The 25,062-nt window shown below is 41.2% G+C and overlaps 1 protein-coding gene across 11 annotated transcripts in view; it reads right to left on the bottom strand.

The window, feature by feature from the left end:
• LOC311247897 (nucleolar protein 56-like) overlaps nt 1-25,062 on the bottom strand; it is a 41,195-nt gene that overhangs the window by 12,580 nt on the left and 3,553 nt on the right. For 4 of the 11 annotated variants that reach the window (XM_084338877.1, XM_084338880.1, XM_084338873.1 and 1 more), the window contains 31 exons: nt 24,083-24,131; nt 23,870-23,897; nt 23,556-23,587; nt 22,751-22,784; nt 22,329-22,394; nt 22,109-22,148; nt 21,518-21,558; nt 21,232-21,258; nt 20,722-20,793; nt 18,380-18,494; nt 17,828-17,939; nt 17,254-17,368; nt 15,830-15,942; nt 13,823-13,937; nt 12,109-12,151; nt 11,603-11,683; nt 11,392-11,418; nt 8,690-8,738; nt 8,477-8,504; nt 8,163-8,194; nt 7,384-7,417; nt 7,166-7,198; nt 6,868-6,933; nt 6,648-6,687; nt 6,057-6,097; nt 5,771-5,797; nt 5,245-5,316; nt 2,903-3,017; nt 2,351-2,462; nt 1,777-1,891; nt 352-464 (listed from right to left, as the gene is read on the bottom strand). In XM_084338877.1, coding sequence (XP_084195003.1) covers nt 11,665-11,683; nt 12,109-12,151; nt 13,823-13,937; nt 15,830-15,942; nt 17,254-17,368; nt 17,828-17,902 — 480 coding nt within the window. In that variant the 5' untranslated portion in view covers nt 17,903-17,939; nt 18,380-18,494; nt 20,722-20,793; ... (6 more) ...; nt 23,870-23,897; nt 24,083-24,131 and the 3' untranslated portion in view covers nt 352-464; nt 1,777-1,891; nt 2,351-2,462; ... (11 more) ...; nt 11,392-11,418; nt 11,603-11,664. Of the gene's footprint in view, nt 1-351; nt 465-1,776; nt 1,892-2,350; nt 2,463-2,902; nt 3,018-5,244; nt 5,317-5,770; nt 5,798-6,056; nt 6,098-6,637; nt 6,688-6,867; nt 6,934-7,165; nt 7,199-7,383; nt 7,418-8,162; nt 8,195-8,476; nt 8,505-8,689; nt 8,739-11,391; nt 11,419-11,602; nt 11,684-11,710; nt 12,189-13,822; nt 13,938-15,829; nt 15,943-17,253; nt 17,369-17,827; nt 17,940-18,379; nt 18,495-20,721; nt 20,794-21,231; nt 21,259-21,517; nt 21,559-22,098; nt 22,149-22,328; nt 22,395-22,750; nt 22,785-23,555; nt 23,669-23,869; nt 23,898-24,082; nt 24,132-25,062 lie in introns of those variants that run through there. The other 7 variants (XM_084338875.1, XM_084338883.1, XM_084338879.1 and 4 more) reach the window with 6 other exon arrangements.

Raw genomic sequence — 25,062 nt, forward strand, 5'->3', positions numbered from 1 at the left:
CCACTTCCAGTGATTAAGCTAAGCTACGCTAATGGAGCGACTGTTCCCAAAGCTAAATGCACGCAGAGACAAAAAAGGTATGCATCTTCTTGTCTAACTCCAGGGAAGATGTTAAATAAGCTAATTTCCCAAAATGTTGGAGTTTTCCTTTAAGCCAGTGGGTAAACGGCACGGTCTATATTGTGATTCGTTAACATGACTTCTGGTAACAGAGGTATTCAGCTTGTACCCAGGTGTTCAGGAGTTACGGTAGGCTCTCAACACAGAGATTCAGAGGATTGACAGATTTAACTTTAACATCATTACACCTGGGTAAAACTAAACAAAATATCCAGACAAAAAGAAACACACCTTCGGAAATGGCGTTGATGTTTTCCAGGGCAGCCTGTGCTGACTTGAATGGGAAGAAGGCGGCCAGGCTGACCATGCTGTTAAACTTGGCAATACTCGGCACACTCCTCCACCTGCAGAGGAAATAGAACAGGTCGCTGGGTTAGAGAAGGTTCTGCACAGTATCGCTCTTCTGCCACATGAGGTATTCATTTGTCCCGAGTGCAGTGGTCCTTTCAAAGAGCCTACTAGGGGTGGGACGATACATCGATCCAGATCGATATATCGATCTATTATCAATTATCAAATAGGATCGATGCAACGTAAAAAGATCTATTCATATTGCGATACTCTTATTTTGAAAATCCCCTCGTGAGCATATCCGCCCGGCTGCAACCACAACAGTAGCTCAGCACAGCTCAGCGTGTGTAGACGTTAGACAGCATTGCTTCAGAGTCCGCCTATTTTGCCCGAAATAAGTGCCTGTTGTATTTCCCCCCACAAGGGGTCAAATGCATCTAACATGCTTTCCATCCTTGCCATTCCTTTATGCCCACGTCGCGTTAAATACCGAAATTAACGTTGCGTTAGCTTGAGCTAACTAAGCTAAGCTGATAGAGCGATAGAGAGGACAGCACAGCAGAGGTCCACTAGGGACTGGGAAGGGGGGGGGGGGGGTTACTGCATTCTCGAGATAGCCCCACTACACTAACAGGATCTGGCCGGTACAGCACCTTCTGACTCCTAATATGCCTTTTCCAGCCAAAATACAGCGCTGTGATAGGATATTAAGAAAATTTTAAAACGAACCAAAAACAGTGAACAGAAGGTCTATTTGTATTAAAGAGATTGTTTTTCATTTAAATGTCTGAAAGAGATCAAAAATTAAAATGTCAAATGATATTACCATTGCATTTTTTGGGTCGATTTAAATGTTACCGATTGTGTTAAATGGGCATATAATATCGTCTCATATCGATCGCAGGCACCCGTCGTATCGTATCGTGGCACTTTGTGATATCGGAAAATATCGTATCGTTGTCCAAAGAATCGATATCGTATCGTGATGAAACTGGTGATTCCCACCCCTAGAGCCTACTAGATCAATTTGTTGAAATATATATCCAAATCGGTCTGTATATACTTGCATATAATCCTTTTTATACATCTGTAGATACTATATCTATACATATCCCCTACAAGTTAAACCCTGTTGCACACTCACGCTCGTTCCACCACCTTAAGCCAGTGGGTAAACGGCACGGTCTATATTGTGATTCGTTAACGTGACTTCTGATAACAGAAGTATTCAGCTTGTACCCAGGTGTTCAGGAGTTACGGTATGCTCTCAACACAGAGATTCAGAGGATTGACAGATTTAACTTTAACATCATTACACCTGGGTAAAACTAAACAAAAATATCCAACAGACAAAAAGAAACACACCTTCGGAAATGGCATTGATGTTTTCCAGGGCAGCCTGTGCCAACTTGAATGGGAAGAAGGCGGCCAGGCTGACCATGCTGTTAAACTTGGCAATACTCGGCACACTCTCCTCCACCTGCAGAGGAAATAGAACAGGTCGCAGCGTTAGAGAAGGTTCTGCACAGTATTGCTCTTCTGCCACATGAGGTATTCATTTGTCCCGAGTGCAGTGGTCCTTTCAAAAGAGCCTACTAGAACAATTTGTTGAAATATATATCCAAATCGGTCCGTATATACTTGCATATAATCCTTTTTATACATCTGTAGATACTATATCTATACATATCCCCTACAAGTTAAACCCTGTTGCGCACTCGGGCTCGTTCCACCACCTTAAGCCAGTGGGTAAACGGCACGGTCTATATTGTGATTCATTAACGTGACTTCTGGTAACAGAAGTATTCAGCTTGTACCCAGGTGTTCAGGAGTTACGGTATGCTCTCAACACAGAGATTCAGAGGATTGACAGATTTAACTTTAACATCATTACACCTGGGTAAAACTAAACAAAATATCCAGACAAAAAGAAACACACCTTCGGAAATGGCGTTGATGTTTTCCAGGGCAGCCTGTGCTGACTTGATGGGAAGAAGGCGGCCAGGCTGACCATGCTGTTAAACTTGGCAATACTCAGCACTCTCCTCCACCTGCAGAGGAAATAGAACAGGTCGCTGGGTTAGAGAAGGTTCTGCACAGTATCGCTCTTCTGCCAAATGAGGTATTCATTTGTCCAGAGTGCAGTGGTCCTTTCAAAGAGCCTACTAGATCAATTTGTTGAAAATATATATATCCAAATCGGTCTGTATATACATCTGTAGATACTATATCTATACATATCCCCTACTAGTTACACCCTGTTGCGCACTCACGCTCATTCCACCACCTTAAGCCAGTGGGTAAATGGCACAGTCTATATTGTGATTCGTTAACGTGACTTCTGGTAACAGAGGTATTCAGCTTGTACCCAGGTGTTCAGGAGTTACGGTATGCTCTCAACACAGAGATTCAGAGGATTGACAGATTTAACTTTAACATCATTACACCTGGGTAAAACTAAACAAAATATCCAGACAAAAATAAAACACACCTTCGGAAATGGCGTTGATGTTTTCAAGGGCAGCCTGTGCTGACTTGAATGGGAAGAAGGCGGCCAGGCTGACCATGCTGTTAAACTTGGCAATACTCAGCACACTCTCCTCCACCTGCAGAGGAAATAGAACAGGTCGCTGGGTTAGAGAAGGTTCTGCACAGTATTTTGTTACAAAGGGTCAGATTAAACCGAATATATATATTTATTGCTTGAGATATATTGTATAATATTTGTATATCGTCCGATATCCCTTGTATATTCTTTGTACATATACACGGAATATCCCTTTACCTAGTACAGGCCAGACCATAATATTCGTTCTCCTATTGGACAGCGACCCCCCTAGGCGCCACGGCCATACCCCCAATGTCTAGTTCAAAGTCACCGCTAAGACATGCCTGAACATGCCCGGTTCTGCGCAGTAATATGAGACAGAAATAAGGATGGTACTAGATTGTTCACCTTACGTATAAATACGTTGCAGGTGGATACAGAAGCACTTAGTCTTAGTTACCCGAAACGAGTTACCCTAATAAGTTGAAGCCTTCACCACGATACAATGTGCTGTGAAGTGGGCCCGTTTTGCCCCGAAATAGAGCCTTGAGACCGTGTGCGAATTGATAGCTGAAGTGTCAGAGTTTAACGCTGTATCGTCGAGTTAGACCTATTCTATTATTAAGTAATAGTCTATTATGTATAGTGTATCGTGCGGCTACCGTTCTACAGTGACCAGCATTACCAACGTTTCATCGTACCGAGCTAGTGTGCTTATCCAGGCTGGGCGGCCTAACCTTGTGCCGTCATCCGAGGAGCCCTAGACGAGAACCGTGTGGATATGTACACTGGATAACCTACACCGACGACTACAGAGCCCTTTTCGGCTGGATTATAATGCTTTGGTCCTGTGGCTGTTGGAGCAGAGAATCGTCTACACCCACTACCGTGTGGGATTTACCCTGCGAGGAGCACCGTCGAGCCCGCCTCTAGGACTCTGAGGCTGGCTAGCTTTCCTCCATGCGGCACTGCACACCGGAGAATAGCTGTTGCTTTGTCTACGGATCAAGGGATTATTGCACTGTCTCCTGTACCTGGAGCCTCCTTATTCCTCGTTGATCCAGACTTCTGCTACCGACAAATCCTCTCCCCTGCTGGCTTATAACCGGAGGGAACCCCCATAGTATCTCCAGCTGACCTACTAGTGTACCATATACAATTCTTATGCTACAGGTGGTATTAATTATCCCCTTCGTAATATGCTCATGGACTTACGCTCTTGACCTATTCATGCACATTCTTCGCCTTACAAGCGCAACTCTCAATCTTAATAAATGTAAGATAATCTTGGTGCTCTTCTAATAAATATTATTATAAACAGTACTTTCTTGTTAAGCCGTGTTATTGTGGGGGTGTTCATCACATATACCTGTGTACTGTATGGCCAGTAGTAATGTACATAACTCAGTAGTGGTTTAATGATACCATACTTATCAATACAGTCAGGGAATTGTACCCCTCAGTTACAGTATTGCTCTTCTGCCACATGAGGTATTAATTTGTCCAGAGTGCAGTGGTCCTTTCAAAGAGCCTACTAGAACAATTTGTTGAAATATATATATCCAAATCGGTCTGTATATACTTTCATATAATGCTTTTTATACATCTGTAGATACTATATCTATACATATCCCCTACAAGTTAAACCCTCACCACCTTAAGCCAGTGGGTAAATGGCACGGTCTATATTGTGATTCATTAACGTGACTTCTGGTAACAGAGGTATTCAGCTTGTACCCAGGAGTTACGGTATGCTCTCAACACAGAGATTCAGAGGATTGACAGATTTAACATCATTACACCTGGGTAAAACTAATATCTGACGGAGGTCCCACTAGACTAGAGCAGTCAGCAGACTGCCCGAGGCAATAGCCTCTGTGTTTACACGGGTTTGGGAGGGGCAGGAGGAGGAGCAGTGCGCTGCAGGTCTGTGTGCTTCAGGAGTCAGCGAGTGAGAAGTCCGCTAAGAATTGGATCATGTTTTTCGGTCGGTTTTCACATGACTATTTGGTTGCCCGCCACATGGCGGACAGACCTCAGTCTCACTCGCCAAACCTAAAATCTGCCCGCAGCAACGATTGACCCCATGGGCCCCGAGTGTCGTCCTTAGTTGTAGGTAAAAGAATGATCGCCAGGTACATCATAAAACTAAATAATTTTTCTGGTCTGCATCCTCTTAGCAGTTGTTTGTTGTAAGTTTATAAAATGGGCCATTTCCAGTGTTGGCCAAGCCAATGTTAATTTCTGCAAATGGAGGTTTGTGGACTAGCATGAATGACACTCACTCAATGATCTTCATGGTGGTGCTTGCCCATTGTCCCGACAGCCATAACTGCATCCAGGCACAGTCATCCAATCTAGTTGCAAGGGGGGGGGGGGGGGGGGGGGGGGGATGGCATTATTTTTGGAACTCAACACACATCATGATTGTATTGACTTTTACCAACCTCAGTATGAAATGGAACGGTAATGTTATAATCAAAGGAATTCATCTGGCAAAATCATTCATCACAGGTTTTATTTATTAAAGACCATGTCCAGATCCAGAAATTTAGATTAACTACTGCTAGGAACATGACAATTGCTTGGCCCCCGGTATTGCCGCCTGCAGCGTTTAACCACTCATCCAATCAACTTCACTAGAGCCTGCACTCCCTTGGGTGTAAAGTAGATTACCAACTTAATTTCATCCGGTAACATTAGATAAGCCAAAGATTGATGTACCAAGATAAAGTATCATGTTGGCCAAGCCAAGGTTTATTTCTACAAAGTTTCTGGACTTGCCTCAGTGCATTTTACTGAAACACTTACCATGGTCGATCAAAATCCAGCAAACACCTGAAGATCAAAAGCAGTGTGTTTTAATAAGTTACTCCTGAGTCATTAAATCATATTATTATGCAAACAAGGATAGTCAGTAAATAATTATGTCCACATTAAATGTTCAGGTCAGACATTTGTAAAACATCATTCATCCATACAGGAAGTACCTCCTAATAGGGATGCACCAATAAACATTTGTGGCATATTTACAAAAAGTCAAGATACCGATAGTTTCAGGTATTGTGCATCCCCATTTGAAGTGTACTAGTCTCACCTTAAAGAAAATAGGAAGTGCCGGCTGGATTGTCACAGTACCTGGGGAGACAGACCAACATTAGGATCAACCATGCAAACTAAGCATTTGGATGCAAGAGCAGCACTGCCCAGATCAGCTAGAGCTAATTACTGACTCCACGGTTGATGTCAGACGTTACTTTATCATCACACAGGCCACACCATGTCACATCTCACTCGTGTGCCATTTGCCTGGCCTCTTCTGGTTGTGAGTTTTTAAGTAGTCATTAATACAATTACTATAAAACTTTTAAGAAGAGCTTTATATTCACCCATTTCTCTGGCATACGCATTGAAAATGTGGGCACAGTGCTGCATGTGGAATCTAAGAGGCCAGGCTGGATGGAGAATGGACCAGTGACACTTGTACATGGGTGGTTGTTTCAGACCCGAGATTACACTGTACAGACGCATGTGCAATTCATTCATCTTGCTGGAAGCCAGAGATGACTGTTGCAAACGGCAAAATATGAGTGAACTTCAACTAGAACAATGCATTTGTACGACGTGTGTACATGGCCTGAAATTCTACCCAGAGAGGCCCCGACAGATCTGCCTTACTTCTACTCACTTCCATCTTGTGCAGGCATCCTTTGAGAATTCCATCTCACCTGTGAAACAACACAAGCGCATTAGTATTTAATCTAATCCTTTGTGTAGCATTAGGGGTTAGATTACAATCTAGATCAGAAAGTGATATTTTCCTCAAAAGGATCAGCGACCTGATTCAAAAGCATCATATCAGATTGTAAAAAAGAAAAACACCATGTAACGGGTCATAACATGCTTACCAAAATCAGCTCCAATTGAGGTACCTCCAAAACCAAAATACACTGGATTCAGACATTTCTAGGTTTCTAGAGAGGAAGAGAGATTTTCTTTAACAAATTGAGGTACAAAAATACAGCTAGTAGCTTAATTGTTAATTGATGAACTACTGCCATGATTTCCGTGAGACTTGTGGCAGACTTTACCCCATAAATGCACCCATCAACACAATCAATGGGAATTACCCTGTATGTGTATGGTGGCTTGTATGGCAAAATGCATCTTCCCAAACCCTACAAACAAAACACGATGAAGGCTTACCTTTCTGGTAAGATGAAGCCATTTCAAGCGTTTCTAGGAATGAGAAAAAAAGTTTAATTTGCCTTGTTTTACACACAAGGTCCAGACTCATCTGAGGTCGATACATCAGATAGGAGCGAAAGACAATGCTAGTAGTTCTTCATGGTTAATCTGTTGAACTATAAGTTCATCATTGTATCGTTATAAAATAAATCATATAATTCATCAATTTAACTCACATCCTTCCCTGCACTCTCCTGCCCAGTCATGTTCCTGGAGGAGAAGACATTTAAAATGAGTCAACTTCTGCTTCTCACAAAGTGTTGTTGGCAGGTCACCAAGGCAGATACATCAGATAGGAGCGAAAGACAATGCTAGTAGTTCTTCATGGTTAATCTGTTGAACTATAATTTCATCATTGTATCAAGACAGAAATGTGGGAAAATGTAGCATTTGAAGGCAAACGCATAGTATTTGCCAACAATCCAGACTAAATGGGTTCCTACGCTTAACAGATGGATAATATGATTTATGCAGTGTTGATCATCTTGCAAATTTGCATCTGGCCAACTCAGTTACTCAAACACAGGTTGCCTACACAAGCAGGTTTCCAATAATGTAGACATCTTGGACAAACCAAGATGGGGCATTCTGGAGAAAGCCAGGAAACTTTAGACAACTGACTCGTTTATTAAATTACAAAAATAATCCATATGGTGAAATATAAAACTGCCTAAGCATCTAAATTGAGAACAAGCTTGAGACATTTTCAGATGGCCTCATGAAAATGTATAATAAAATTAGGATAGAATAATCCAGTGAATATAGCTGCTTTTTTGCAGGTTAGGTGAGGGAATCATTGCTCTGGTAACAGGTCAGGCTAAAATCTAAGCTTGCTCCAAGGAACAGAAAATCCCATGGCTGGCAAACTCATATTATCCAGCCAACTCTGTTATCCACGTATGAGGAGCGGGTCCCGATGGCTAGGAGAACCACATAACACAAGGTTGTAACTCACCAGAGTCAACTGATCTGAGGAACATGGGCAACCTGTAAAATAAATACTACATTAGTTCACATCAAGTAGATGTGTCGGATGTCAAATTTGAGATAACATGTCCATTGCTGCCATGCTCTCATACAGTCAGAAAGGTTGGCGTTTCCTCAACTTTAATCAGATGTCCCTACCAACACTTAATTCATCATTTGAGCATGGGAACAGAAAATCACATGCCTGTCAAAATGTATCTTATTCAGCCAACTCAGTTATCCACTATGAGGAACGGGTCACAGATGACTAGGAGACCCACATAACACAAGGTTGTAACTCACCAGTCAACTATCGAGGAACATAGGCAACCTGTAAAATGTATAAGCATACATTAGTTAACATCAAATTTAGAATGTGTAGCCATTTCAAATGTACTGCATCAGGAAAACTAGCATCTCCTCATCCTTATTCAGAGAGATTCCCATTGTTTTTAACAAGTCATCATTGACAGTAGAAGTCCCATGTAGTGCCAACACAACATTTTGGTTCATTACCTGTCCTGGTGGTGGCCATAGGCGCATTTCTGCAGAGATGCATTCAAATCTGTAAGGTAGATGCAAATAAAATAAATACTTAACCTCTTCCACCCGACGGGACCCAAAATGACATCACGTCATACAAAAGTATAATTTTATTTTTCAAACGTATTAAAGTATAAACATCATAACCATGTCACAGCATTTATAATGTATATAATCATCACTACGTTAGTTTACCAATAGGTTAAAGTGAGATAATTTTCGGTCTGGTTTACTTTGCAAGAGACTTATTTTGGAAAATTATAGGCTATATAATGCATTATTAACAGGTGTTTCAGGTCTAAATGGCTTAGTACCGTTGACATTACACTGCTTGTAGTAGCAAATCAAATAGCATATTTCTTTAAATAAAATTACAGAAAATTATCACTAAAGTGCCATCTGTTGCAGCTGCACACTTTTCCATAAAAATAGCATATTTGGATAAGCGTGACCATTTCTCAAACTGAAAATAATGTATTTTTTTTTTTAAATACAGAAAAGGATCACTAAAGTGCTATCTGTTGCAGCTGCACTGTTCTCTATAAAAATAGCATATTTGGATAAGATTGACCATTTCTCAAAAACAGAAAATCACGTATTTTTTTAAATACAGAAAAGGATCACCAAGTTACCATTTCTCAAAAAATATAAATAAATACAGCAAATAAGCACTCGTTCACTCAGTGGACATTTCTAGCTCAATGCGAGGTCTGCTGCTGTTAGCTAATACGGTCAATACGTGGGGAGATCTTTGACAAGGCAACACGCATGTCATCCTCAAGGCTCAACTTGGCCCTACATTTTGTTTTCAGAGCGGTCATGGATGAAAACAGCTTCACATAGATATGTGGTGCTGAATGGTATCAACACCTTAACTGCTGCATCATGATACTTGGTACTCAGCACCACACTCTGAAACCTAGCTCTCCAGGTGGCATCAGATGAGATTTCAATGAGTTCTTCCAAGAGTTTGGATGGAGATGTGTCAGGAAGCTTCGTCTCAATGTCGTCTGTAAAGTTTTTTTTTTTATCCAGAGTAACTTGGTGATCCTTTTCTGTGTTTTATTAAATAATGATTTTCAGATTTTGAGAAATTGTCAAACTTATCCAAATATGGTATTTATGGAAAACAGTGCAGCTGCAGCAACATATAGCACTTTAGTGATAATTTTCTGTAATCCAAAAATAATTTAAGATTATTATTTTTTAAATCTCAAGCTCTCTGCGGCACCCCTGTTGAGAACCGCTGTTGTAGAGGACACCGGTAGCTTTTGATAAGTGTTGGAATTTTTCCAAACGACACTTCCCAAAAGCCTCTATGGGGTTTCAAGCTTCATACTTCTGTATGAATTTTTTTTAGTATCTCTTATTATTCAGGATACTAAACCACAACACTTAACTGTAGACATATTGAAGCGGTTAGTTTCTCTTCCCTATTTTTAGCATGTAGCAACAATTGGATTTGAAATTAGTTTCAAAACGGTTGCACCCTGATAAAAAAAAGCTACTGTATACAGTCGATTTCATTATCAGTTCTTATGCACGCCTGGTGATACTAAATCCAAATTGAACTCTGCCATTTGAAATATAAGATTTGGCACAATCCATAAATGTGTGAATTGGCTATAAGGTAATTTATAAGACTGCTATTCTATAATATTTCAAATTGCATTGGTCCGGATTGGAGAATTCAGTACTGAATCTACAAAACCTTCCGTTTAATCATCTTCCCTTTATTAATTTCCTTAGATTTTTTTTTGTACACATATTATCTCAAGAAGGTACTGAACGAGATCAGTGGCAGTTTTTCATGCCTGGTCATTATTAGCATGGTGTTATTTACTATCAAAGATGCAAAGAAAAATCATAATTCATATTCCTTTGTTTCATCACAATTTAAGCAAGCCTAGTACTAACCACAATATTTCTGACACTGGGAATACATTCACTGAGGTCCATAGATGTCCCTAGATGCAAATGGACCTTGTAGAAGTGGAGCAATATTCCATTTACTTATGTATTTTAGGCAGATTTTCAGAAAATAGGGCTCCGGGCTTAAGGGGTTAAGACCTTCTCAGACAAATGCCTCCATGTCTTCAACTGAAAGGACACGCTGCTCTGAGGAACTGAACCAAAACCAAAGAACATGGTCCTGACCCAGAAGCCCCACAGACAGACTTGTGACCCGTTCCGACTCGTCATCGTGTCATCACAGAAGGGAGAAATGTGGCCATACATCTGGATCATAACAGTCATTGTAGTGAAATAATGTGGCTGGCTGTGGTGTGAACCCTGCTCTGTACTACAGGGACTGTATACAGAGTCAGGAACTGGTTCATTAAAAAATGTGAGACCCACCTGGAGGCACTTAATCTATTCCAGTAGTCTCCAAGAACTCACAACGGACAGCGCAACGTCACCTTTCCCCCAAAATAGTCAAGTAGTCCAATAATGATCATCAACTTGAGCCACGCGCACTTTGACATAAAGTGTGCTCAGGAAAACACAACACTGGTGAACAAACTGAATGTTTTGGGGGAAGAGTGGGTTTGAGAAGTAGTGTGTCCAGGCTGGGCGCATTAGTTATGATATGTATGCAATACATAGATGGTGTCGTTACATATACAGCCAGGGAACAGTGAGGGAGACCCATGAAGCACAAGGTTGTAACTCACCTGAGTAAACTGATCAGAAGAGGCCATCTGTAAATCAATCATAACATTAGTTTACATCAACAATGAAGAATGTGTAGCAGTTCAAAGTATACTGCGTCAGGAAAACAAGCCTCTTTCATTCTTATTCAGAGAGATTCCCATTGTTTTTTTTAACAATCATCATTGACAGTAGAAGTCTTTGTAGTGCCAATAAAACAGTCTGGTATATTACCTGTCATGGTACAGTTGGCCCTGGGGAGGCTGTAAGAGTTTGCCTGGACATCACTTAATAGGTTAGCAGAAGACTTTGCAACTGCAAGGAAAAAGAAAATTAGCCACTAGTCATTCATGTCAAGACAACGCAAGGATTCAAGTTGAGACGATATCCGTGTTTCAGATAATGCAATTGGTGGTTGCGGGTTCGTCATCCTGATCGTCAAGAGTAGCAAATGAGGTCATCATAATAGATATCGTGTAGTTTTTTTTAATTTAAGAGTTAAGCCAAGCTAAACTTGTGACTGATTGCCATCGTACCTCATCTGTCCATGTTCTTCATATTCTGCTAGATACCCGTTGAGACAAGAGCAAGTCTTATAGCAGTTTTTTTTAACATGTAAATAAAGCAGATACAATTAAAGTCTCAGTGTATAAGTTCTCAGAAATCACATCTGTCCACTACTCTTGAATAATCATCGACTTTGAATTAGATGTGCACCAGAATCAGTCAATTATTCTTACCAGTCAAGATATCCAGCATCTCCTTCAACCAGCAAGATAAAACCTGGTGGAATGTTGTTTCCTTTGCGATTAAAGCATATCTGGCACAAAAAGAAAAGGTCCATTGTGTAAGAGATCCATTACCAGATATTAAATATAATATTCATATTGTGTTTATTAGTAGTTCACTTATTTATCGTTAGCTTATAATGTACCCTTCATTAGGTATGATAGTGAGTCTAATCTACAGAGCCAGCCAAGCTTTTGACTAAGACATGTGTTAACCATTACAGGGATTAAAGCAAAAAAAAAAATCTTCCGACTGCTTTTTTTCAGGCCAAGTCATATTCTTATTTTAACATCCACTGTATTTTTTTTTTTAATTTTATTATAGCGTTAGCGTTTTAAGGGAGCCTACTTGTTTCGGTTTAGTCGATAATCCAATGTACAGTTACACCCCCCCACCCCCAATGTACAGTTCGGAACAAGTTAACAATTCACCACTACAGACAGCCCCCAGTAGCCTAGGCCCTAGCCAGTCTCTTCAAACTTCCTCTCGGAACTTTTTTTATTAGGTGGTGCCGCTTATCCTTTTCATCTGAGAACACTGCTGTGTTTTTTTTTAGTGGCCGGCTTACTCCTTCCATTAACGTTATTATGCCAACGTCAGCTAATCGGTATAGCAGGCGTGCGTAACGTTAAGTGCAAGCAGGTACATAAGCAGGTGGTGGATGCGACGTCGGTAAACAAGGAGAGATTTGACGCGCGAGGCGCAAGACTCGTGTTTTCTGACATGCGTTTCTACGACTGGATCTACTGCCTGTTCATGGTCTATGCTGAAGGTCGGTCAGACCAAGTTTAAAAGAATAAAAGTGATTAAATCTATTACTTTTGTCTTGTAACATTTATATGTTTAAAGAGAATGTAGCGTATTATATCAGCCTATGATTTATGGTAAAGTAGATTCCCGCGGGGGTGCGTCATCTCAAAACATCTCCCGACTTTTTTTTCAGGCAAAGTCATTCTTATTTTAACCTCCACTGTATATTTATATTTAATAGCGTTAGCTAAAAGTAAAGGACAACCCGTATCGGGGTCTGACAGCACAATTACATTTTCATATAACAGGCTTACGGCCTCCACTAACCCTTCAATAAGCTTTGTGGTCCGGGCATAAATGTGTCCATAAATCCATTTATTTAGATCCAACACTGTCTGCGATTATTATACATTTCCGACGACGAACTATTAGCGTAATCCTGTCTCTCGAGTCGCTGAGTCCTGCCATTATTGCTCCGCAGCTCGCCAATGACTGCTTGGCGCGGCCACGCTGTGATAGACATTTTTTTGCTCTTTTTCATGATATTTAGTTTCAATCTGTATGCATCTACAAATCATATTATACCAGGTAGCCAATTCCATCAGACTCCGAATCAAATTGACAGAAATCCGCCTGGAGACGGAACGTTTTAATGCCTGTATCCCCTACTAGTTACACCCTGTTGCACACTCACGCTCGTTCCACCACCTTAAGCCAGTGGGTAAACGGCACAGTCTATATTGTGATTCGTTAAGGTGACTTCTGGTAACAGAGGTATTCAGCTTGTACCCAGGTGTTCAGGAGTTACGGTATGCTCTCAACACAGAGATTCAGAGGATTGACAGATTTAACTTGAACATCATTACACCTGGGTAAAACTAAACAAAAATATCCAACAGACAAAAAGAAACACACCTTCGGAAATGGCGTTGATGTTTTCCAGGGCAGCCTGTGCCGACTTGAATGGGAAGAAGGCGGCCAGGCTGACCATGCTGTTAAACTTGGCAATACTCGGCACACTCTCCTCCACCTGCACAGGAAATAGAACAGGTCGCAGCGTTAGAGAAGGTTCTGCACAGTATTGCTCTTCTGCCACATGAGGTATTCATTTGTCCAGAGTGCAGTGGTCCTTTCAAAGAGCATACTAAAACAATTTGTTGAAATATATATCCAAATCGGTCCGTATATACTTGCATATAATCCTTTTTATACATCTGTAGATACTATATCTATACATATCCCCTACAAGTTAAACCCTGTTGCGCACTCAGGCTCGTTCCACCACCTTAAAGGAAAACTCCAACATTTTGGGAAATTTGCTTATTTAACATCTTCCCTGGAGTTAGACAAGAAGATGCATACCTTTTTTGTCTCTGTGCGTGCATTTAGCTTTGGGAACAGTCGCTCCATTAGCGTAGCTTAGCTTAATCACTGGAAGTGGGGGAGATCCAGAGCTTCATCACTGGAAGTGGGGGAGATCCGGAGCCTGACGTTCCCTTACACTGTATACAGTCACGAAAAACACTCCAAATACAACTACAAAACGTTCATGTAAACATGTTGTGACCCGTGTATTCACCACGTGGAGAAATAAAAAATAATTGAATTAGACAATTACATTTTATAAGCAAATATACTCTGAACTATTTTTTGCCTAACCACTCCTCTCTGAGCGCAGCCAGTGATTTCAACGTGTCGTCGTGATTGTTGACACTCATTCATTCAAAGGATCCGAACCGATTGAAGTTTATGGATACCATGACTTAAAATCCTCTTACCTTGACGATTAAAAGCCTCCCCAATTTAGAAAACAGTAATCCAATGGCTGGTATTGTTATACCGGACGCTCTGAGCTAACCGGAGCTAACGCAGAACAGGATGGTAAAGCATATATAATTACTTCCTTTCTGGGGTTTTCAAAATAAAAGTGCAACGTTTATAGCAGCGGGAAACATTTATTTTGTACATCATCTAACGTTAACACGAACCTAAACTAACTTTAGGTTAGTTGTAACGTTAGTTTAGGTTCGTGTTAACGTTAGATAATGTACAAAATAAACATTTTCCGCTGCTATAAATGTTGCACTTTTATTTTGAAAACCCCAGAAAGGAAGTCATTATATATGCTTTACCATCCTGTTCTGTGTTAGCTCCGGTTAGCTCAGAGCGTCCGGTATAACAATACCAGCCATTGGATTACCGTTTTCTAAATTGGGGAGGCTTTTAATCATCAAGGTAAGAGGAATTTAAGTCATGGTATCCATAAACTTCAATCGGTTCGGATCCTTTGAATGAATGAGAATGTCAACAATCACGACGACACGTTGAAATCACTGGCTGCGCTCAGAGAGGAGTAGTTAGGCAAAATATTGTTCTGAGTATTTTTGCTTATAAAACGTAATTGTCTAATTCAATAATTTTTTATTTCTCCACGTGGTGAATACACAGGTCACAACATGTTTACATGAACGTTTTGTAGTTGTATTTGGAGTGTTTTTCGTGACTGTATACAGTGTAAGGGAACGTCAGGCTCCGGATCTCCCCCACTTCCAGTGATGAAGCTCTGGATCTCCCCCACTTCCAGTGATTAAGCTAAGCTACGCTAATGGAGCGACTGTTCCCAAAGCTAAATGCACGCAGAGACAAAAAAGGTATGCATCTTCTTGTCTAACTCCAGGGAAGATGTTAAATAAGCTAATTTCCCAAAATGTTGGAGTTTTCCTTTAAGCCAGTGGGTAAACGGCACGGTCTATATTGTGATTCGTTAACATGACTTCTGGTAACAGAGGTATTCAGCTTGTACCCAGGTGTTCAGGAGTTACGGTAGGCTCTCAACACAGAGATTCAGAGGATTGACAGATTTAACTTTATCATTACACCTGGGTAAAACTAAACAAAATATCCAGACAAAAAGAAACACACCTTCGGAAATGGCGTTGATGTTTTCCAGGGCAGCCTGTGCTGACTTGAATGGGAAGAAGGCGGCCAGGCTGACCATGCTGTTAAACTTGGCAATACTCGGCACACTCCTCCACCTGCAGAGGAAATAGAACAGGTCGCTGGGTTAGAGAAGGTTCTGCACAGTATCGCTCTTCTGCCACATGAGGTATTCATTTGTCCCGAGTGCAGTGGTCCTTTCAAAGAGCCTACTAGGGGTGGGACGATACATCGATCCAGATCGATATATCGATCTATTATCAATTATCAAATAGGATCGATGCAACGTAAAAAGATCTATTCATATTGCGATACTCTTATTTTGAAAATCCCCTCGTGAGCATATCCGCCCGGCTGCAACCACAACAGTAGCTCAGCACAGCTCAGCGTGTGTAGACGTTAGACAGCATTGCTTCAGAGTCCGCCTATTTTGCCCGAAATAAGTGCCTGTTGTATTTCCCCCCACAAGGGGTCAAATGCATCTAACATGCTTTCCATCCTTGCCATTCCTTTATGCCCACGTCGCGTTAAATACCGAAATTAACGTTGCGTTAGCTTGAGCTAACTAAGCTAAGCTGATAGAGCGATAGAGAGGACAGCACAGCAGAGGTCCACTAGGGACTGGGAAGGGGGGGGGGGGGTTACTGCATTCTCGAGATAGCCCCACTACACTAACAGGATCTGGCCGGTACAGCACCTTCTGACTCCTAATATGCCTTTTCCAGCCAAAATACAGCGCTGTGATAGGATATTAAGAAAATTTTAAAACGAACCAAAAACAGTGAACAGAAGGTCTATTTGTATTAAAGAGATTGTTTTTCATTTAAATGTCTGAAAGAGATCAAAAATTAAAATGTCAAATGATATTACCATTGCATTTTTTGGGTCGATTTAAATGTTACCGATTGTGTTAAATGGGCATATAATATCGTCTCATATCGATCGCAGGCACCAGTCGTATCGTATCGTGGCACTTTGTGATATCGGAAAATATCGTATCGTTGTCCAAAGAATCGATATCGTATCGTGATGAAACTGGTGATTCCCACCCCTAGAGCCTACTAGATCAATTTGTTGAAATATATATCCAAATCGGTCTGTATATACTTGCATATAATCCTTTTTATACATCTGTAGATACTATATCTATACATATCCCCTACAAGTTAAACCCTGTTGCACACTCACGCTCGTTCCACCACCTTAAGCCAGTGGGTAAACGGCACGGTCTATATTGTGATTCGTTAACGTGACTTCTGATAACAGAAGTATTCAGCTTGTACCCAGGTGTTCAGGAGTTACGGTATGCTCTCAACACAGAGATTCAGAGGATTGACAGATTTAACTTTAACATCATTACACCTGGGTAAAACTAAACAAAAATATCCAACAGACAAAAAGAAACACACCTTCGGAAATGGCATTGATGTTTTCCAGGGCAGCCTGTGCCAACTTGAATGGGAAGAAGGCGGCCAGGCTGACCATGCTGTTAAACTTGGCAATACTCGGCACACTCTCCTCCACCTGCAGAGGAAATAGAACAGGTCGCAGCGTTAGAGAAGGTTCTGCACAGTATTGCTCTTCTGCCACATGAGGTATTCATTTGTCCCGAGTGCAGTGGTCCTTTCAAAAGAGCCTACTAGAACAATTTGTTGAAATATATATCCAAATCGGTCCGTATATACTTGCATATAATCCTTTTTATACATCTGTAGATACTATATCTATACATATCCCCTACAAGTTAAACCCTGTTGCGCACTCGGGCTCGTTCCACCACCTTAAGCCAGTGGGTAAACGGCACGGTCTATATTGTGATTCATTAACGTGACTTCTGGTAACAGAAGTATTCAGCTTGTACCCAGGTGTTCAGGAGTTACGGTATGCTCTCAACACAGAGATTCAGAGGATTGACAGATTTAACTTTAACATCATTACACCTGGGTAAAACTAAACAAAATATCCAGACAAAAAGAAACACACCTTCGGAAATGGCGTTGATGTTTTCCAGGGCAGCCTGTGCTGACTTGATGGGAAGAAGGCGGCCAGGCTGACCATGCTGTTAAACTTGGCAATACTCAGCACTCTCCTCCACCTGCAGAGGAAATAGAACAGGTCGCTGGGTTAGAGAAGGTTCTGCACAGTATCGCTCTTCTGCCAAATGAGGTATTCATTTGTCCAGAGTGCAGTGGTCCTTTCAAAGAGCCTACTAGATCAATTTGTTGAAAATATATATATCCAAATCGGTCTGTATATACATCTGTAGATACTATATCTATACATATCCCCTACTAGTTACACCCTGTTGCGCACTCACGCTCATTCCACCACCTTAAGCCAGTGGGTAAATGGCACAGTCTATATTGTGATTCGTTAACGTGACTTCTGGTAACAGAGGTATTCAGCTTGTACCCAGGTGTTCAGGAGTTACGGTATGCTCTCAACACAGAGATTCAGAGGATTGACAGATTTAACTTTAACATCATTACACCTGGGTAAAACTAAACAAAATATCCAGACAAAAATAAAACACACCTTCGGAAATGGCGTTGATGTTTTCAAGGGCAGCCTGTGCTGACTTGAATGGGAAGAAGGCGGCCAGGCTGACCATGCTGTTAAACTTGGCAATACTCAGCACACTCTCCTCCACCTGCAGAGGAAATAGAACAGGTCGCTGGGTTAGAGAAGGTTCTGCACAGTATTTTGTTACAAAGGGTCAGATTAAACCGAATATATATATTTATTGCTTGAGATATATTGTATAATATTTGTATATCGTCCGATATCCCTTGTATATTCTTTGTACATATACACGGAATATCCCTTTACCTAGTACAGGCCAGACCATAATATTCGTTCTCCTATTGGACAGCGACCCCCCTAGGCGCCACGGCCATACCCCCAATGTCTAGTTCAAAGTCACCGCTAAGACATGCCTGAACATGCCCGGTTCTGCGCAGTAATATGAGACAGAAATAAGGATGGTACTAGATTGTTCACCTTACGTATAAATACGTTGCAGGTGGATACAGAAGCACTTAGTCTTAGTTACCCGAAACGAGTTACCCTAATAAGTTGAAGCCTTCACCACGATACAATGTGCTGTGAAGTGGGCCCGTTTTGCCCCGAAATAGAGCCTTGAGACCGTGTGCGAATTGATAGCTGAAGTGTCAGAGTTTAACGCTGTATCGTCGAGTTAGACCTATTCTATTATTAAGTAATAGTCTATTATGTATAGTGTATCGTGCGGCTACCGTTCTACAGTGACCAGCATTACCAACGTTTCATCGTACCGAGCTAGTGTGCTTATCCAGGCTGGGCGGCCTAACCTTGTGCCGTCATCCGAGGAGCCCTAGACGAGAACCGTGTGGATATGTACACTGGATAACCTACACCGACGACTACAGAGCCCTTTTCGGCTGGATTATAATGCTTTGGTCCTGTGGCTGTTGGAGCAGAGAATCGTCTACACCCACTACCGTGTGGGATTTACCCTGCGAGGAGCACCGTCGAGCCCGCCTCTAGGACTCTGAGGCTGGCTAGCTTTCCTCCATGCGGCACTGCACACCGGAGAATAGCTGTTGCTTTGTCTACGGATCAAGGGATTATTGCACTGTCTCCTGTACCTGGAGCCTCCTTATTCCTCGTTGATCCAGACTTCTGCTACCGACAAATCCTCTCCCCTGCTGGCTTATAACCGGAGGGAACCCCCATAGTATCTCCAGCTGACCTACTAGTGTACCATATACAATTCTTATGCTACAGGTGGTATTAATTATCCCCTTCGTAATATGCTCATGGACTTACGCTCTTGACCTATTCATGCACATTCTTCGCCTTACAAGCGCAACTCTCAATCTTAATAAATGTAAGATAATCTTGGTGCTCTTCTAATAAATATTATTATAAACAGTACTTTCTTGTTAAGCCGTGTTATTGTGGGAGTGTTCATCACATATACCTGTGTACTGTATGGCCAGTAGTAATGTACATAACTCAGTAGTGGTTTAATGATACCATACTTATCAATACAGTCAGGGAATTGTACCCCTCAGTTACAGTATTGCTCTTCTGCCACATGAGGTATTAATTTGTCCAGAGTGCAGTGGTCCTTTCAAAGAGCCTACTAGAACAATTTGTTGAAATATATATATCCAAATCGGTCTGTATATACTTTCATATAATGCTTTTTATACATCTGTAGATACTATATCTATACATATCCCCTACAAGTTAAACCCTCACCACCTTAAGCCAGTGGGTAAATGGCACGGTCTATATTGTGATTCATTAACGTGACTTCTGGTAACAGAGGTATTCAGCTTGTACCCAGGAGTTACGGTATGCTCTCAACACAGAGATTCAGAGGATTGACAGATTTAACATCATTACACCTGGGTAAAACTAATATCTGACGGAGGTCCCACTAGACTAGAGCAGTCAGCAGACTGCCCGAGGCAATAGCCTCTGTGTTTACACGGGTTTGGGAGGGGCAGGAGGAGGAGCAGTGCGCTGCAGGTCTGTGTGCTTCAGGAGTCAGCGAGTGAGAAGTCCGCTAAGAATTGGATCATGTTTTTCGGTCGGTTTTCACATGACTATTTGGTTGCCCGCCACATGGCGGACAGACCTCAGTCTCACTCGCCAAACCTAAAATCTGCCCGCAGCAACGATTGACCCCATGGGCCCCGAGTGTCGTCCTTAGTTGTAGGTAAAAGAATGATCGCCAGGTACATCATAAAACTAAATAATTTTTCTGGTCTGCATCCTCTTAGCAGTTGTTTGTTGTAAGTTTATAAAATGGGCCATTTCCAGTGTTGGCCAAGCCAATGTTAATTTCTGCAAATGGAGGTTTGTGGACTAGCATGAATGACACTCACTCAATGATCTTCATGGTGGTGCTTGCCCATTGTCCCGACAGCCATAACTGCATCCAGGCACAGTCATCCAATCTAGTTGCAAGGGGGGGGGGGGGGCATTATTTTTGGAACTCAACACACATCATGATTGTATTGACTTTTACCAACCTCAGTATGAAATGGAACGGTAATGTTATAATCAAAGGAATTCATCTGGCAAAATCATTCATCACAGGTTTTATTTATTAAAGACCATGTCCAGAAACACAATTTAGATTAACTACTGCTAGGAACATGACAATTGCTTGGCCCCCGGTATTGCCGCCTGCAGCGTTTAACCACTCATCCAATCAACTTCACTAGAGCCTGCACTCCCTTGGGTGTAAAGTAGATTACCAACTTAATTTCATCCGGTAACATTAGATAAGCCAAAGATTGATGTACCAAGATAAAGTATCATGTTGGCCAAGCCAAGGTTTATTTCTACAAAGTTTCTGGACTTGCCTCAGTGCATTTTACTGAAACACTTACCATGGTCGATCAAAATCCAGCAAACACCTGAAGATCAAAAGCAGTGTGTTTTAATAAGTTACTCCTGAGTCATTAAATCATATTATTATGCAAACAAGGATAGTCAGTAAATAATTATGTCCACATTAAATGTTCAGGTCAGACATTTGTAAAACATCATTCATCCATACAGGAAGTACCTCCTAATAGGGATGCACCAATAAACATTTGTGGCATATTTACAAAAAGTCAAGATACCGATAGTTTCAGGTATTGTGCATCCCCATTTGAAGTGTACTAGTCTCACCTTAAAGAAAATAGGAAGTGCCGGCTGGATTGTCACAGTACCTGGGGAGACAGACCAACATTAGGATCAACCATGCAAACTAAGCATTTGGATGCAAGAGCAGCACTGCCCAGATCAGCTAGAGCTAATTACTGACTCCACGGTTGATGTCAGACGTTACTTTATCATCACACAGGCCACACCATGTCACATCTCACTCGTGTGCCATTTGCCTGGCCTCTTCTGGTTGTGAGTTTTTAAGTAGTCATTAATACAATTACTATAAAACTTTTAAGAAGAGCTTTATATTCACCCATTTCTCTGGCATACGCATTGAAAATGTGGGCACAGTGCTGCATGTGGAATCTAAGAGGCCAGGCTGGATGGAGAATGGACCAGTGACACTTGTACATGGGTGGTTGTTTCAGACCCGAGATTACACTGTACAGACGCATGTGCAATTCATTCATCTTGCTGGAAGCCAGAGATGACTGTTGCAAACGGCAAAATATGAGTGAACTTCAACTAGAACAATGCATTTGTACGACGTGTGTACATGGCCTGAAATTCTACCCAGAGAGGCCCCGACAGATCTGCCTTACTTCTACTCACTTCCATCTTGTGCAGGCATCCTTTGAGAATTCCATCTCACCTGTGAAACAACACAAGCGCATTAGTATTTAATCTAATCCTTTGTGTAGCATTAGGGGTTAGATTACAATCTAGATCAGAAAGTGATATTTTCCTCAAAAGGATCAGCGACCTGATTCAAAAGCATCATATCAGATTGTAAAAAAGAAAAACACCATGTAACCGGTCATAACATGCTTACCAAAATCAGCTCCAATTGAGGTACCTCCAAAACCAAAATACACTGGATTCAGACATTTCTAGGTTTCTAGAGAGAAGAGAGATTTTCTTTAACAAATTGAGGTACAAAAATAAATACAGCTAGTAGCTTAATTGTTAATTGATGAACTACAAGGCCACCATTGCATCAAGCATGTTATTGGATTTGGGAAGTTGCTACTGGTCATCATAACTTTTATTGAGAAACTACCAACATTGAAAAATAAATGAAAAAAAGGTTTAATTTCCCTTGTTTTACACACAAGGTCCAGACTCATCCGAGGTCGATACATCAGATAGGAGCGAAAGACAATGCTAGTAGTTCTTCATGGTTAATCTGTTGAACTATAAGTTAATCATTGTATCGTTATAAAATAAATCATATCATTCATCAATTTAACTCACATCCTTCCCTGCACTCTCCTGCCCAGTCATGTTCCTGGAGGAGAAGACATTTAAAATGAGTCAACTTCTGCTTCTCACACAAAGTGTTGTTGGCAGGTCACCAAGGCAGATACATCAGATAGGAGCGAAAGACAATGCTAGTAGTTCTTCATGGTTAATCTGTTGAACTATAAGTTCATCATTGTATCAAGACAGAAATGTGGGAAAATGTAGCATTTGAAGGCAAACGCATAGTATTTGCCAACAATCCAGACTGTATTTGCCAACAATCCAGACTAAATGGGTTCCTACGCTTAACAGATGGATAATATGATTTATGCAGTGTTGATCATCTTGCAAATTTGCATCTGGCCAACTCAGTTACTCAAACACAGGTTGCCTACACAAGCAGGTTTCCAATAATGTAGACATCTTGGACAAACCAAGATGGGGCATTCTGGAGAAAGCCAGGAAACTTTAGACAACCGACTCGTTTAGTAAATTACAAAAATAATCCATATGGTGAAATATAAAACTGCCTAAGCATCTAAATTGAGAACAAGTTTGGGAGACATTTTCAGATGGCCTCATGAAAATGTATAATAAAATTAGGATAGAATAATCCAGTGAATATAGCTGCTTTTTTGCAGGTTAGGTGAGGGGATCGTTGCTCTGGTAACAGGTCAGGCTAAAATCTAAGCTTGCTCCAAGGAACAGAAAATCCCATGGCTGGCAAACTCATATTATCCAGCCAACTCTGTTATCCACGTATGAGGAGCGGGTCCCGATGGCTAGGAGAACCACATAACACAAGGTTGTAACTCACCAGAGTCAACTGATCTGAGGAACATGGGCAACCTGTAAAAATAATACTACATTAGTTCACATCAAGTAGATGTGTCGGATGTCAAATTTGAGATAACATGTCCATTGCTGCCATGCTCTCATACAGTCAGAAAGGTTGGCGTTTCCTCAACTTTAATCAGATGTCCCTACCAACACTTAATTCATCATTTGAGCATGGGAACAGAAAATCACATGCCTGTCAAAATGTATCTTATTCAGCCAACTCAGTTATCCACTATGAGGAACGGGTCACAGATGACTAGGAGACCCACATAACACAAGGTTGTAACTCACCAGTCAACTATCGAGGAACATAGGCAACCTGTAAAATGTATAAGCATACATTAGTTAACATCAAATTTAGAATGTGTAGCCATTTCAAATGTACTGCATCAGGAAAACTAGCATCTCCTCATCCTTATTCAGAGAGATTCCCATTGTTTTTAACAAGTCATCATTGACAGTAGAAGTCCCATGTAGTGCCAACACAACATTTTGGTTCATTACCTGTCCTGGTGGTGGCCATAGGCGCATTTCTGCAGAGATGCATTCGAATCTGTAAGGTAGATGCAAATAAAATAAATACTTAACGTCATACAAAAGTATCGTTTTATTTTTCAAACGTATTCAAGTATAAACATCATAACAATGTCACAGCATTTATAATGTATATTATCATCACTATGTTAGTTTACCAATAGGTTAAAGTGTTATTAGATCATTTTTGTTTTGGTCTCGTTTACTTTGTAAGAGACTATTTTGGAAAATTTGAACGTCAGGAATTGTAGTTTTTTGCTGCCATTTTGTAGAGGACACCGTAGCTTTTGATAAGTGTTGGAAATGAATCTTTCCGAACGACACTTCCCAAAAGCTTCTATGGGGTTTCAAGCTTCATACTTCTGTATGCATTTTTTTTAATATCTCTTATTATTCAGGATAATAAACCACAACACTCAACTGTAGACATAGACTCCGGGCTTAAGACCTTCTCAGACAAATGCCTCCATGTCTTCAACTGAAAGGACACGCTGCTCTGAGGAACTGAACCAAAACCAAAGAACATGGTCCTGACCCAGAAGCCCCACAGACAGACTTGTGACCCGTTCCGACTCGTCATCGTGTCATCACAGAAGGGAGAAATGTGGCCATACATCTGGATCATAACAGTCATTGTAGTGAAATAATGTGGCTGGCTGTGGTGTGAACCCTGCTCTGTACTACAGGGACTGTATACAGAGTCAGGAACTGGTTCATTCAAATGTGAGACCCACCTGGAGGCACTTAATCTATTCCAGTAGTCTCCAAGAACTCACCATGGACAGTCACAGCGCAACGTCACCTTTCCCCCAAAATAGTCAAGTAGTCCAATAATGATCATCAACTTGAGCCACGCGCACTTTGACATAAAGTGTGCTCAAGAAAACACAACACTGGTAAACAAACTGAATGTTTTGGGGGGAGAGTGGGTTTGAGAAGAAGTGCATCCA

The sequence above is a fragment of the Notolepis coatsorum genome (assembly GCF_963971535.1).
Source record: "Notolepis coatsorum genome assembly, contig: SCAFFOLD_265, whole genome shotgun sequence".
Lineage (NCBI taxonomy): Eukaryota > Metazoa > Chordata > Actinopteri > Aulopiformes > Paralepididae > Notolepis > Notolepis coatsorum.